Raw genomic sequence first — 13,492 nt, 5'->3', positions numbered from 1 at the left:
AGCCAGACAATCAGCTCTAATGTGTCTTTTGGAACAAAAGTTAGTAGAAGACCCAGTCTTATTTTACTATAAGTCTGGGTCTATATTTTACTGTAAGTCTGGTCTATAAGACTGGGTCTAATATAATATAACATAATATAATATCATGTCTTATATCAAATTTTGCTCCAAAAGACGCAATAGAACTGATTGTCTGGCTAGGTCTTATTTTCAGGGATATACGTATAGATATAGATAGATATACTGGGGTTGCCAAAAAATATATACAAGCGGACACTTTGGTCAACGTTGCTCAAGCAGCAGTTTGCCTTACTCAGAAGTATCTGGACACTGATGGTAACCACTTTAAGCACCTCTTGTAATTGCAGAAGTCAAATGTGACTTGTATTCATCTTTTGTTATCAGTATGTATTGATTATGACAATTTTAATACAGTTTTCCTTTCTTAAAATGTGTATACATTTTTTTGGCGCTGTGTGTGTGTGCTATGTGTGTGTGTGTGTGTGTGTGTATATATATATATATATAAAATAGTAATAATAAGAAACAGATGGCAAATGTACACGAGTGATGTTTTGGTGGTTGTGCTAAGTTATTCATATTAGGCCTTTCTGATGAGAGGACATGTAAGAACAGAGCTGAGTGTAGTATAAGAAGAAGTCATGCAGATATCAAAAGGAGGATCATTCCAGGCTAAAAGAAAAGCAAAAGCTCTGAGGCATTAGTGGCTTACCCGGGCCACTGAATTTCATTTCTGTTTTATTTTCTCTCTTCTTTTTTGTCCTTCAATATGTCAGTCTTGGCCAATCCCTGATGTCTGCACAATTAGTATCATTTCTATTTGTGCCATTCTTACACCATTCCCTTTCAATCTGCCCATGCATTCAGGAATCTTTAAGCAAGAAGAGCCTCAAGAGTCAGGACAGGAAGAAGCCAGGGGAGCAGCTGCTGTGGTTTTAAAATTCCTGGTGAACATGCAAGAAGACATGACTTGTCCCATCTGTCTGGAGCTTTTGACAGAACCCCTGAGTCTAGACTGTGGCCACAGCTTCTGCCAAACCTGCATCACTGACAACAAGGAGTCAGAGATTGGCCCAGGAGGGGAAAACAGATGTCCTGTGTGTGGTATCAGGTATTCCCTTAGAAATCTACGCCTTAATCAGCATCTGGCCAACATAGTGGAAGGATTCAGGGAGGTCAAGTTGAGCCCAGAGGAAGGGCAGAAGAGAGATCTCTGTGTGCGCCATGGAGAGAAACTCCTGCTCTTCTGTAAGGAGGATCGGAAGGTCATTTGTCGGCTTTGTGAGCGGTCTCGGGAGCACCGTGGTCACCACATATTCCTCATGGAGGAGGTTGTCCAGGAGTCTCAGGTAAGAGACCAGGATGGAGGGAGACAGGGCAGACGATAGTACTTGGTTGGGAAAGCTCACCTTTCTATCCTTCTTTACTCACCACGGCACCATAGTACCGAGCCCCGTAATCTCCTTTCATGTATTTCTCTTACCTTATGCTCATGCTCCTTTCGTGTATTTCTCTTACCCATGCCTGAAGGATATTTCTATGTATTCCTTCCATATACATAAAGGATGAGCCTAGAGTACAGACTCATGGCCAGGAGTAAAGGTTTTCTTTTTTTCACTTTTGTTGTGTGAATGAGGAATTTCTTTCACAAGTTTACCTCTCACTGCTCCTCTCGGCATGATGGTTGTTGAACATTGTGGATTGGATGTGGAAAGAGTTTCATTAAAGAGGACAGGATTTTCCTTGCCGTAGCAGAGTCAATACTTAATCTAAGAAAAGAGAAAATCAGGCTACTCTTGGTGGGGGGATGGTGACAGCCAGGAATGAAGATTAATTCACCTCCTCAGATTTTCTCTCATGTCATAGATTCGAATCACCAGATTCTAATGACAGTTTTTTTTTTAACTGGTCTCCTCTGAGATCAGCCTGATTTGTTCCCCATTTATTCTCTATCCAGATGCTAAGAAAGCTCATGGCTTGACTCTGTGTGATTCCCCTCTCTCAGGAGAAACTCCAGGCATCTCTAGAGAGACTGAGGAGAGAGCAACAGGAAGCTGAGAAGTTGGAAGCTGAAGTTAGAGAAGAGAGAACTTCCTGGAAGGTAGGAGGAGACACTTCCTGAGGGATTTCTGAGATATGAATTTTGGCAGGACCTTCCATCCCAATTGCAAGGGCACCTCTTCCTCTTTGTTTACTGACATTGAATGAGTCCAGAAGCATTCAATTAGTTCTCTTCCTTGTCCCGTCTCTTGGGGGTGGGGGCAGGAGAGTGAATATTTTAAGTACACATTTTACAAGTACAATGTTACAAGTACACACAGACATTTGGAACTGAAAGCAAAGACAGACTTTATGGTGAGAAAGGCTGGAGAATTCCATTTTCCAGTGAGGCTCTGACACCTTCAGTGAAAGACACTGGGAAAAGGATCAAGATTTTCCTCAAGATTCAAATCGGGAGTGTAGTAATGTAGGAAACCATGAATGTCCAGGACAGCTGTCTATAACCTAAATCTTACTCAGGTTTTGCATTTGTCCCAAGGTTATCCTAGATAAGACAATCGGAGGCATTTTTGATTTGTACTGAAGGGAAAATACTAGGGGGGAAAAAAAACACTAGCTTTCCCAAAAGTTACTCTCCTGCGTCTACACCCCTCCTGGTTAGAACTCCCTGAAAAAATATTTCTTTTCTGGCTCCTAATTCCTTGCAGAGTAGGCTGTCAGGCTGATTCATTGCTTTTCTCTCTTGTTCAATTTTGCAGTATCAGATACAGACTGAGAGACAAAGGATACAAACAGAATTTAATCAGCTTAGAAGAATCCTGGACAGTGAGGAGCAAAGAGAACTGGAGAAATTGGAGGAAGAGGAAAAGAAGACATTGGAGGACTTGGCTGAGGCTGAAGCTGAACTGCTCCAGCAGAGCCAGTTGCTGAAAGAGCTCATCTCAGATCTGGAGCGTCGTAGTGAATGGTCAACAATGGAGCTGCTGCAGGTAAAAAGGGTCATCCAATCTGAGATTCTTAAAACACAGTCTAAGTTGCCTTCTGTTCGGTGTCCTTAAGTTCTTAGTCTGGTAAGATGTTTCTTTGGCCTTGTAGGGAGTCTGAGAATAAAGGCAACAGATAGAAAAGGAGAGAGATTCACGAGACACATAGAGGACAGGATTTGAGCTTCCAGATCCATCTGTGATCTCCCTGATCACAATCCCTTTTTTCTTTTCTTTTCTTTTCTTTTTTTTTTATTAAATCAATTTTGGTTGGCTTCTTTGTCATGTAAAATTAATTATACTAATCCAGACAGCAAAAACACTCCTTTGGTTGTAAACCCAGCTGGTGGCATTTAAGAGTAAGGCCAAATATTTTCATACATATTGTTTAAAACAAATAAACCCATAGTGGTGATGATGTGGCAATGCAGACAACCAAAAGAAGTTAAGGATGTGGAATAGGTGTTGGTAAGATATTTTAGTGTTTTGTATAGAGACTAAGTGAATACTGGTACTATTTTTGACAAATGGGCATAATAGAAAAAACAATACGGTTGGTAAATAGTAGGTTATATTTTAGATATTCTCAGTTGCTGCTATGTTTTTTCTTCATTATGGAATGTGTTATACTGGATAGATGATTAAAAACAGTAGACAATGATTAGATATGTAAAATTTGGAATCAACAGCATCTGCATGTGAGCTAAAATTTAAAAAGTAGAAGAGGTTTCTCGTATAACATAATGTAGTCTGCAAATAGACATAGTTTCACTTTTTTTCCAATATAGATGCTTTTTATTTCTTTTTCTTGCCTAATTGCCTTGTCTAGAACCTCTAGTACCATATTGATTACAAGTTGTGGCAGCAGACATTCTTATGTTATTCCTGATGTTAGGGGAAAAGCATTCAATTTTTCACTATTAAGTATGATGTTCACTGTGAGTTTTCTGTAGATATATTTATCAGGCCGAGGAAGTTCCCTTCTATTCCTAGTTTGTTGTAATTATTACTGTTTTGTTTTTATCGTGAAAAGATGTTGGATTTTTTCAAATAACTTTTTTTTTCTGCCTGTTAAAATCATCCTGTAGTTTTTAAATCTTGTTTTCTATTAATATGATGGTTTATATTGATTGCTTTTCTTGTTAAACCAACCTTGCATGTCTGGAATAAAAACGACTTGACTATGGTATGCAATCTTTTATATTTTGCTGGATTCAGTCTTCTGCTCTTTTGTTGAAAAAAATGTGTGTCTATATTCACAAGGGACATTGGCCTGTAGTTTGCTTTCCTTGTGATGTCTTTGTCTGGTTTTAATATCAGAATAGTACTGGCCTCATATTAGAATGAGTTGAGAAGTGTTCTCACCTCTTCTATTTTTTTTGGAAGAACTTTTGAATTATTTGTATTATTTCTTCTTTAAACTTTTAGTAGAATTCCCCAGTAAAGCCATCTGGGGCTGGACTTTTCTTTGATTTTCAATGCAAACTCCACATGTTTTGGGTCTGTTCAGATTTTCTATTTCTTCTTGAATCAGTCTTGGTAGTTTCTGTGTTTCTAGGAATTTGTCCATGTAATCTAGGTTATCTAATTTATTGGCATACAATATATTCCCTAGCCTTTATAATCTTTTAATTTCTGTAGGGACTAGTAAGGGCTCCTCTTTTTTTGCTTATTTTAGTAATTTACCTCCTCTTTTTTTTCCCTTGAAGCATCTAAAGTTTTGTCAATTTTGTTGATATTTTCAAATAATTCGCTTTTGATTTCTCTGGTATTCTTTATTGTTTTTCTATTTTTTTCTTTTATTAATCCTACTCTATTATTTATATTCCTTGACTCATATTTTCTTTCTTCTTCCTAGGACATGAGTGGAATCATGAAATGGTAAGTATGAATGACGAGGAGTGGTGCATTTGTGTTCTGAAGAAAGGTTTGTAGTCATGAGTGTTATTTGGTCGTCAGTCAGAATGAAAAAAATCTCCCAAAGTAAGGAAAGTTAGATGTAGTATTATTTTAAATTGCTGGTCATAGATGAGAATTTAAGTGTTCCATATCTATTGAAAATGAACCAGATTCTATGGTAGTGAATTCAGTGGTTGGAATTCACAGAGTTAGAGCCAGTAAAGATAAGAGGGATAAGGGACTTCACCATCAGTCTCTTGTGACTTCACTCCTTTAATTCACCCTGTCTTTTCTCTGGTTCCTGTATTTCATATATGCTTGACTTTATCACATGGAGGGCCTCATCAAGCCCTAAAATAGGTTATGGGGCAACACCTTTATATTTACTTTGCTTAAGCAGGAATAGAGGAGACCAGGCCATTATACAAGGTTCTCTTTAGATTTCCAAAAACAAACAAGCCTTGCGGTTAGTGGCTTTGACCCTTGTGCCATTAATTAATCCCCCCTGTTCACACACTTTAGAAGTTTACATGGGAAAGTATAGCCATTATGTCTGAAATTGCCAATCCATCTGCCAGCTTCAAATTCTTTACAAACACATGAAATTCTAATCTTTTTCAGTTCAGTAGACAACTTCTCCTTTGCCAAGTTCTTTTAACTTTTCCCAGAACACCTGAAATCACAAATGTTATTTGAGATTTCTACAACACTGGAGCTCAGGCTTTGGACTAGGGTACAGGCTCACAGGCTCTCCAAAACAAACAAACAAAGAAACAAAAAAAAAACCCACATCTCAGCCAAGATCTGTAGCCTCACTACTGATCTGCCTGGGAATACACATGTATGGCCCTTTTTTGGGAGACTCACTATGATGACTTTTCCAAATATTACATACCTTTTTTAGAGGTAGCAAAGGCTTTTCTTATACATTATTTCATATTATTTCCGTGAGGTATTAAGGGAAGGGTTAATTATTTATTTTTAGAAGAAGAAGAAACTATTTCTTTGAGGTGAAGACTTTCCCAAGGTCACACACTGGGTAACTGGGAAGGTAGACATGAGCACGTCTCTTCTGGCTCCTGTGTCAGGACCACCCTTTTCTCCTCCTCAGGCTTCTCAGAGAAGAAAAGTTCAAGTGTATTAATGGCATGGAAGGAGAGGAAGACAGTGGTATTGGAGGGACACAAGATAAGAGATGTGAGGTCAACATTTTTTGTCATCCCTAGGAGTGACACCTGGACACTGAAGAAGCCAAAAACTGTTTCCACAAAACTGAAGAGTGGGTTCCGTGCTCCAGATCTGAGTGGAATGCTGCACATGTTTAAACGTGAGGAAAGCCAGGGCAGGAGTGTGGATGTCAGATTTTTTTTGTGTCAGAGACTAACCTGGGGAGCTGGTGTAGTTTCAAAGTGAGGATAGAAGGGAGGGTGTTCAGAGAAGAAGGGATATTGCTAAAGATGGTTATATATAAGGTAGAATGGCTAGATATCTGGTTTTTCCTCTCATTCACCAGTTACTAGCCTCACAGCAATCTTCTTCCCCCTCCCTACTCTAGAGAAGAGATAGCTATCGATGTTTAATCATTTGCTTCTAATCAACATTATTGAATCTTTTTATCATTTCAGAGCTAACACATGTCCAGTGCTACTGGGGTAAGAAGTGACTTGGTCATCAAATCATTGTGTTCTGATCCCCTTTCAGAAGTTTGTGGTTTCTGTGAGATCTCATGGTCTTAGCCCCATGCGTTCTCCTCACCTCCCAATGCATATGTACAATATATTTCGCCAGTGTTTTACACCACTTCCCCAATCCGTCAATACAAGCTCCGCCTAGTAACTTTCCAAGATTTGTTTTCATGTCACCAGATAAACCTACACCATACCTGTCACCTAATATATATATATTATTTTTTTTCTCTGCAGTGGACATCACATTGAATCCATTCAACCTAAATCTAAATCTTGTCCTTTCAGAGGATCAGAGACAGTTGGCGTCTATGCCAATTTGGCCTGTAAAGTATTATAATTATGGTACTTTGGGCTCTGAATATTTCTCCTCAGGGAAACACTATTGGGAAATAGATGTGTCCAAGAAGACTGCCTGGATCCTGGGGGTATACTGTAGAAGACGTTCCCATAATACAAAGATTGGTGTTAGACGAGGCATAAATCATCAAACAGTTTACTCCAGATTCAGACCTGAAAATGGCTACTGGGTTGTAGGATTACAGAATGAATCTGAGTACAATGCCTTTGAGGACTCTTCCACCTCTGATCCCAAGGTCTTGACTCTTTCCATGGCTGTTCCTCCCTGTCGTGTTGGGGTTTTCCTAGACTATGAAGCAGGCACTGTCTCATTTTTTAATGTCACAAACCACGGGTCACTCATCTACAAGTTCTCTAAATGTCGCTTTTCTCAGGATGCCTATCCATATTTCAATCCTTGGAACTGTCCAGCTCCCATGACTCTGTGCCAGCCAAACTCCTGAACCTTCTCAGGCCCTCACCCGGTTGTAGAGCCTCTTATCCTAAGTGTCATCTCCTGCACCTGAGCTCATCTGTACCATTCTTAGCATCTCTACCTTGCTGTCTCCCTTTAGAACTTTTACTCATACTTGGGACGTACAGTTTCTGGTTTGAGTTAGGAGAGGACCTTATTTACCCATTTTTGTTTTCTCAAAGAAAGACATCAGAGTCCCTCCTAAAGACAGAGCTGTATTGGTATGGTAGCATCTGTGCCCGTCCATTTATCCATACTTTCCTTTATCACTGACTTGATGAGACGTGGTAAAACCTGTCTTCCACCATCCTTGATCCTAAGACAGTTTATAATAATCCTACCCACCATCAACAACTAAGGAGTCTTTGAGTGTACGTCTGTTTTTGCCCAAGATACAGAATGTTCATTAGAGAGTCAAGAAAAGAAAAACAAAAATAATATATGTACCCAGAGTGAAAATTCTGTGTTCAGAGTGTTTGAGTTCAAATCCTCTCTTATAAGCTGTGTTAATGATGAATAAATTCTGAGTTCCTTTTTCCCAAAATAGAAATTGAGCTTTAAAACTGTACCTAACTCTTAAAATCATTGTGTACAACTGTCATTCAACGTAAAGTACCTTCTTAAGTGTCCTGCACAATATAATAAATATTTGCTTTCGTGATTACTGAAAAGTATAAGCTGTGTCAGTGTCCTATACAGCAGATTCGTGCCTTTGAGAGGAGCAGTAAATGATTCTGCTGAAGTCTCATTTTTTGAGTTCCCAGGCACTGCTGTCAAGACCACTCCAGTTTCAGTCTTGTTTATAGAACTTTCTAAACTGATGCTGGGACTGCTTTAAAGGCCCTTTTGGGGAGGAAGGGTTAGAAAACTGCAACATATGAGTTTCAAAATCTGTCCAGCAGAGGGAGCCATGTCTTAAAAAGAACAGCCTTTTGGTATTCAAGCCTTTACCTTGAGTATTCCACCATATACACATACCATCTCACACATTTTTTTTCTAATCAGTTTGAAATTATGATGAGGTTTTGACTTACTCAGGATAGCAAAGGAACACACTTTTCTTAAAGAAGCATACATTATAAATTAGGGCCAATCACTGCATAGAGCCCATATCAAGATATCAAGGGGTAATAACTTATCTCAGGGGAATGAGAAGGAAAGTACTTGGCCTGGGAAAGGTATGCATATGCACATATAAACCTCATACTTACACACCAAATGTATATATGTATAATATATAAATTATGTGCATAAATATGTAGAGAGAATGTTTATCCCAATTAATCTTGAAAAATACCATAAGAAGAAAAAATCCCTACAGGGTAGTTAAATAAATAAATATATAAACCTATGAAGTGTTTCCAATATCCCACAGCTAATGAATGGAGGAGGTAGGATTAGAACTTGGTCTGTGTTTCTCTAGCACAGGTGCCCTTTCTGCAGTGTATTCCTCCTAAAAAGATAAGAGCCAGATACCCCAGGATGTGGGTTAGGAGGGAGAATCCAGAAGATGTAATCTACATCCTTCTACAGAAGGAGCCAGGAGCATCATGGGAAAATCTTAGGTGTCAATAGATATAGACTGATGTGTTCAATACATGTATCCATTAGTGATATAGAAACAGCTCGTGGTATTGGCTTGAAACATGTTGAGCTTTTTCATGATCAGGGAGCTCTTGAAGGTAACATACAGGGTGAACATTGGGAGTTAAGAGCCTGAACTTTGAAATGAGATAGAATATCATTATTGTGATGTTGCTCCTTGCAGGCCTTTATTAAATGAAATGTAATTGGATTCAGTTTCTCATCAGAAATAAACACACTAGAACTTACCTGATAGTGATATGGGGGAACTAAATAACAAAATGTTTGCAATAATTTCCTCATTTCCTAGCACTTAAATACTGATCCAGATTGGTGTTAATTAATTTTCACTGTGATTTTTAATAATGAATATTAACAATAAATATTTGTACTTCAAATATGAATACCTTTGTTATGGTTTGAAATACCATAAGTTTATTAAGTAATCACCGATCATTTTTAAATTTCATCTTTGTAAAATAAGTATTTGCTTTTTTTAAACTTCAAATATATTTTATCTTATAGGTAAATAATTTTCTGAGTATGCAATTCTAGGTTGTTATTTATTTCTCTAAACATTCTTTTTGAATTTGATATTTAATAGTCTACAATGAATTAAATTGTTCTTTTTTATTGTGGTAAAAACACTTACCATGAGATCCAACCTTGTAAATATTTAAGGTGTTGCAGTTCAACAGGTGTAAAAATTCAGGCATACAAGATGAATAAGTTCTATAGATATGCTGTACAACATTCTGCTGATAGTTAACTATATTGTTATTATGCACATAATAAATATTTATTATAAAAGAAAGTCTTATCTTCTTCATAGCTACCTAGTCTTTTATTTTAAGTACTGGAATGAATGGCCTCTTTAATCTAAGTGAATATACTAGATGAAAGTTGATTTGACGTTCTTGTCTATTTCCACAGTAATTCTCTTTCATTAGAAAGCCTTTTCTCTGTTTGCCCAGACAAATCTCCATTTTTCAGGTGCTGATTCACATTATGACTTCCAGTGATAGAGACAGGGTCAGGAGTTCTACCTGAGCTCCCTCAGGTTTGGCGTAAGTCAGTGTTTCCTTTTCCTGGTCAGCCTCTCTTTTTCCAGGGAGCTGGAAGGCTACAGTTGTCCTCAGGAGTGAGTAAAGCCTGTTTTCCTCCAGGGAGGCAGCAGGGTGAATGCTGCAGCAGTGAGTGTTCCTGCAGCACATGGTGTTGTCCCCATGCCTTCTGGCATTTTCGTTTCCAACTCTTTCCCAAACTATTGCTGAGCTGAGAAGCTGACAGAAAAAGAAATATTTGGCTACTTGACCAAACAGTGTCTTCTCTGGATTCTTGTCTTCACAAGAAATTCTTCAATTCTCCATTTCTGGGTGGCCTGTGGTAGGAGAGGGATCCACTCTCAGATACTGGGGGAACCTGATTCTTATCCATATTCCCTTTGATTTCTGCTTTGCTGTCACCCTATTGCTGTGATGGCTGAGGCCATACGTCATTAGGAAAAACCTGTATTCTATGGAATTATACAACAGGTACTCTCCAAGGATATCCATGGGTTTTTGTTCCCTGGAATTTCAAGTCTCCAGTTCAGAATGTGAAACAAATTACAGAAAAAGTACTTGAGTTAGCAAACACAAAGGAGAAAGTTCTTCACACTGAGACATCTTTAAACAAAATACAGCAGCCTCTTCCCCCAAATAAAGCCCTCTCTTCACAAGAGTATGAAGCCTGTAAGTAGCTTCCACTTGCATTGCTGCTCCTCAGAAAATGCCCTCAGAAGGGATTCTGGACTCCTAATAAAAGTTAATTGAGCATCAAGTGTGGGTTTTCTCATGGTGCAAGTTTTCCCCTCTCACCTCTGAACATCATAGTAACAAATACTCCATCCTATATGTTTGGGACCTTTAGGATAGTGCTGGGCCATTAATTTGTGAGATGGATATCCACGATAGAAATTTGAGGGGAGAGGATCAGCAGAATTTGAGGAATAAACAAGCTTCATCCTGTAGGTTGGTCCATGGAAATTGAGCAGACACTGGTACTTAGAGCTCTCACTAATGGTGACCGGAAGTTCTAAATTTTGGGGACCTGAGATCCCAGTTGGGATAGAGACACATGATCTGCTCTTAAGGATATCAGATTGCAATGATCATCCACTTTGCCCAAGATTTTTGATGGTGGATTTATTAATCCTGATTCCTAATCTCTCCATATTGTCCAATCTTAGGTTAATTTTTTGTACGACACATAGAGCAACTGTACCATACCTCCCAGTGCTACAAACCCTCCCAGTCCTGGTGACTCATCTATCACCCAGGGATGATAGATGATCACCCAGGGATGGAAAGTGAGACATTGTTGATCTCCACAGGGTAATTTGTTTTTACATTATTTTAAAAGAATGTTTAAATTTAATTTTCTAATTATTCACGAAATATGATGCTAACTCTAAGTTCTTCCTTTTTTCCTTTTCATGAGATTGATATCCCTAATTTATTATTATCATGAACAGGTACTATATTTTGTTATAATGCTTTTCTGCATGTATTGAAACCACCATGCGATTTTTACCCTTTTGTTTCTTGTTTCAATCAACTCCTTTATAGTTCTATTATTGTTGTGTTTGTAGTAGTTTTTCTGTGGTATAAGCTTATGCTATTTCCTTTATAATTTTTACAGATGATTGAGGAACTGTTCATTGTTTTTATATTTGTTAATTTTTATGAATCTACTTTTCATTTCACATCATCTTTCTTTTGTGATCCTGAATTTCTCTTAAGAAAAACTTCGATTTATTTCTTGAGTGATTGTGGTTTTTAGTTTTAGTATTTCAATTGAAAAGAAAAATATTTCTATGTATTTTCTGACATTTCCTATTTGGTCATTATATAAGCATATTTTCTTTTGCATCTTTCACCTTAGATATAATAGCTTCTGTGAAGTCCTTGTATATTAAATACAACATCTGGATTATTTCACAGTTGGTCTCCATTGACTTCCCTTTCTCCTGAACAGGGTCATATTTTCTACTTTTTTCATACGTTGAATAATTTTAGATTGTATCTAAAATTCCCCCTGGGGAATTGTGAATATATGTAGAGATTCTGTTTATTTCTCTGAAGAATATCATTGTATTTTGTTTTGTTTTTTCACACAATTAAGTTGGTTGAACTCAAGTTCTATATGCTCCCCTGCATTTTACAGGAGCTGGGATTTGTGATTAGCTCCATTAGCCCTATTTAGACTGCTCGTCATCTGTATCAAACATTTGTAGTTCAGAGATTTGATCAGACATTTTATGAACAATTGGAGATTTCTTCCTCTGGATATCTCTTTTAAAGATAATCTCTTACCGCTTTTTAGCCGCTGTGGTAGCTCTACATTATTCTTGTTCTTCAAGTGAGTAAGTCTGAATGTTGCTGAGTTATAACTGTCCACACACAGTTGACTGAGGTGTTTCTTCAAATAAAATCACAAAACTGGGACCCATCCCCAATAGTGTTTCCTTCTTCCAAGTATCTATTACACAGTAGATTCTGACTGCTTTTGTCACTCTCTAGGTCCTTCACGTTTAGTTTCCTTCCTTCCTTCCTTCCTTCCTTCCTTCCTTCCTTCCTTCCTTCCTTCCTTCCTGCCTTCCTGCCTTCCTGCCTTCCTGCCTTCCTTCCTGCCTTCCTGCCTTCCTGCCTACTTTCCTTTCTTTCTCTCTGACACATTTGTGCAATGTTTATAATATTGATCTATCGATTAAATGTGCTGTTTTATTGAAATGAATATCTTCATTAGTAGAAATAGAAACTAACTTTTGCTTTCTTTGCATCTTCTTAGCTGCAAAATTGAATTACTGGATTTTACGATCTCTCGTTATACAAATTACTAGATTTTGTTGAGAGTGCTTGTACTCTTTTGTAGTCCCACACACATCCAGAAGAGGACAATGAACATATGAAATATGGTGATTAATGTAAAGATATTTAGAATAGATGTAGTTTTAGGTATATTATATGATTGAAAGTAGAGGGTATTGAAGAGTTCAGAGTGTGACTGTGCTTGTGTGACAAGCACCGCATAGGGGTATTGACTGCAATGTTCAAAAGTTATGAGGCCCTTATCCAAGACACCCTTCTCTGTCCAATACGTTTTTCTTTTACAATCCATCCACAGTTACAGTACCCTTTTACTGCTCTCGCTTTAAATCTCTAAACTGACCCCACATCCTTGGTCAATATCTTGGGACTCTTTTATGAAGCATACGATTTCAAACTGAGACCGCGTGATCCTGCCAAGAAACTTGAAAACTTGAGTCAATATGAAACCTGAATCTGCCACGCTCCTCTCACTACACGGAATTTTACACCAGAGCTGACCATGTTGGCACGCTCCACATTCCTTGTTATCATGTTCTAGGTGACAGGAAAAAATGAACCCTCCTTAGGGCTCAGTATTTGCACTCCAGTCATTATTATCTCCTGCTTAGAGAGAAACCTGATGAAATAGCTTTC

General features: G+C 38.0%; 1 protein-coding gene across 1 annotated transcript in view; it reads left to right on the top strand.

Annotated features, from left to right (window-relative positions):
* The window catches only part of LOC308503405 (uncharacterized protein), a gene marked incomplete at its 5' end in the record, with an annotated part of 31,570 nt that extends 21,770 nt beyond the window's left edge, over positions 1-9,800 (top strand). The window contains 7 exons of the mRNA XM_081062707.1: positions 889-1,370; positions 2,027-2,122; positions 2,781-3,011; positions 4,864-4,886; positions 6,131-6,231; positions 6,530-6,556; positions 6,827-9,800. Coding sequence (XP_080918833.1) covers positions 889-1,370; positions 2,027-2,122; positions 2,781-3,011; positions 4,864-4,886; positions 6,131-6,231; positions 6,530-6,556; positions 6,827-7,392 — 1,526 coding nt within the window. The 3' untranslated portion in view covers positions 7,393-9,800. The remainder of the gene's footprint in view (positions 1-888; positions 1,371-2,026; positions 2,123-2,780; positions 3,012-4,863; positions 4,887-6,130; positions 6,232-6,529; positions 6,557-6,826) is intronic.
* Positions 9,801-13,492: the final 3,692 nt, after the last annotated feature.

Source organism: Rhinolophus hipposideros (genome assembly GCF_964194185.1).
Source record: "Rhinolophus hipposideros genome assembly, chromosome: 10".
In the NCBI taxonomy this organism is placed as follows: domain Eukaryota; kingdom Metazoa; phylum Chordata; class Mammalia; order Chiroptera; family Rhinolophidae; genus Rhinolophus; species Rhinolophus hipposideros.
Note: the sequence above shows the minus strand (reverse complement) of the source record. Positions and strands in the feature narration are given on the sequence as shown.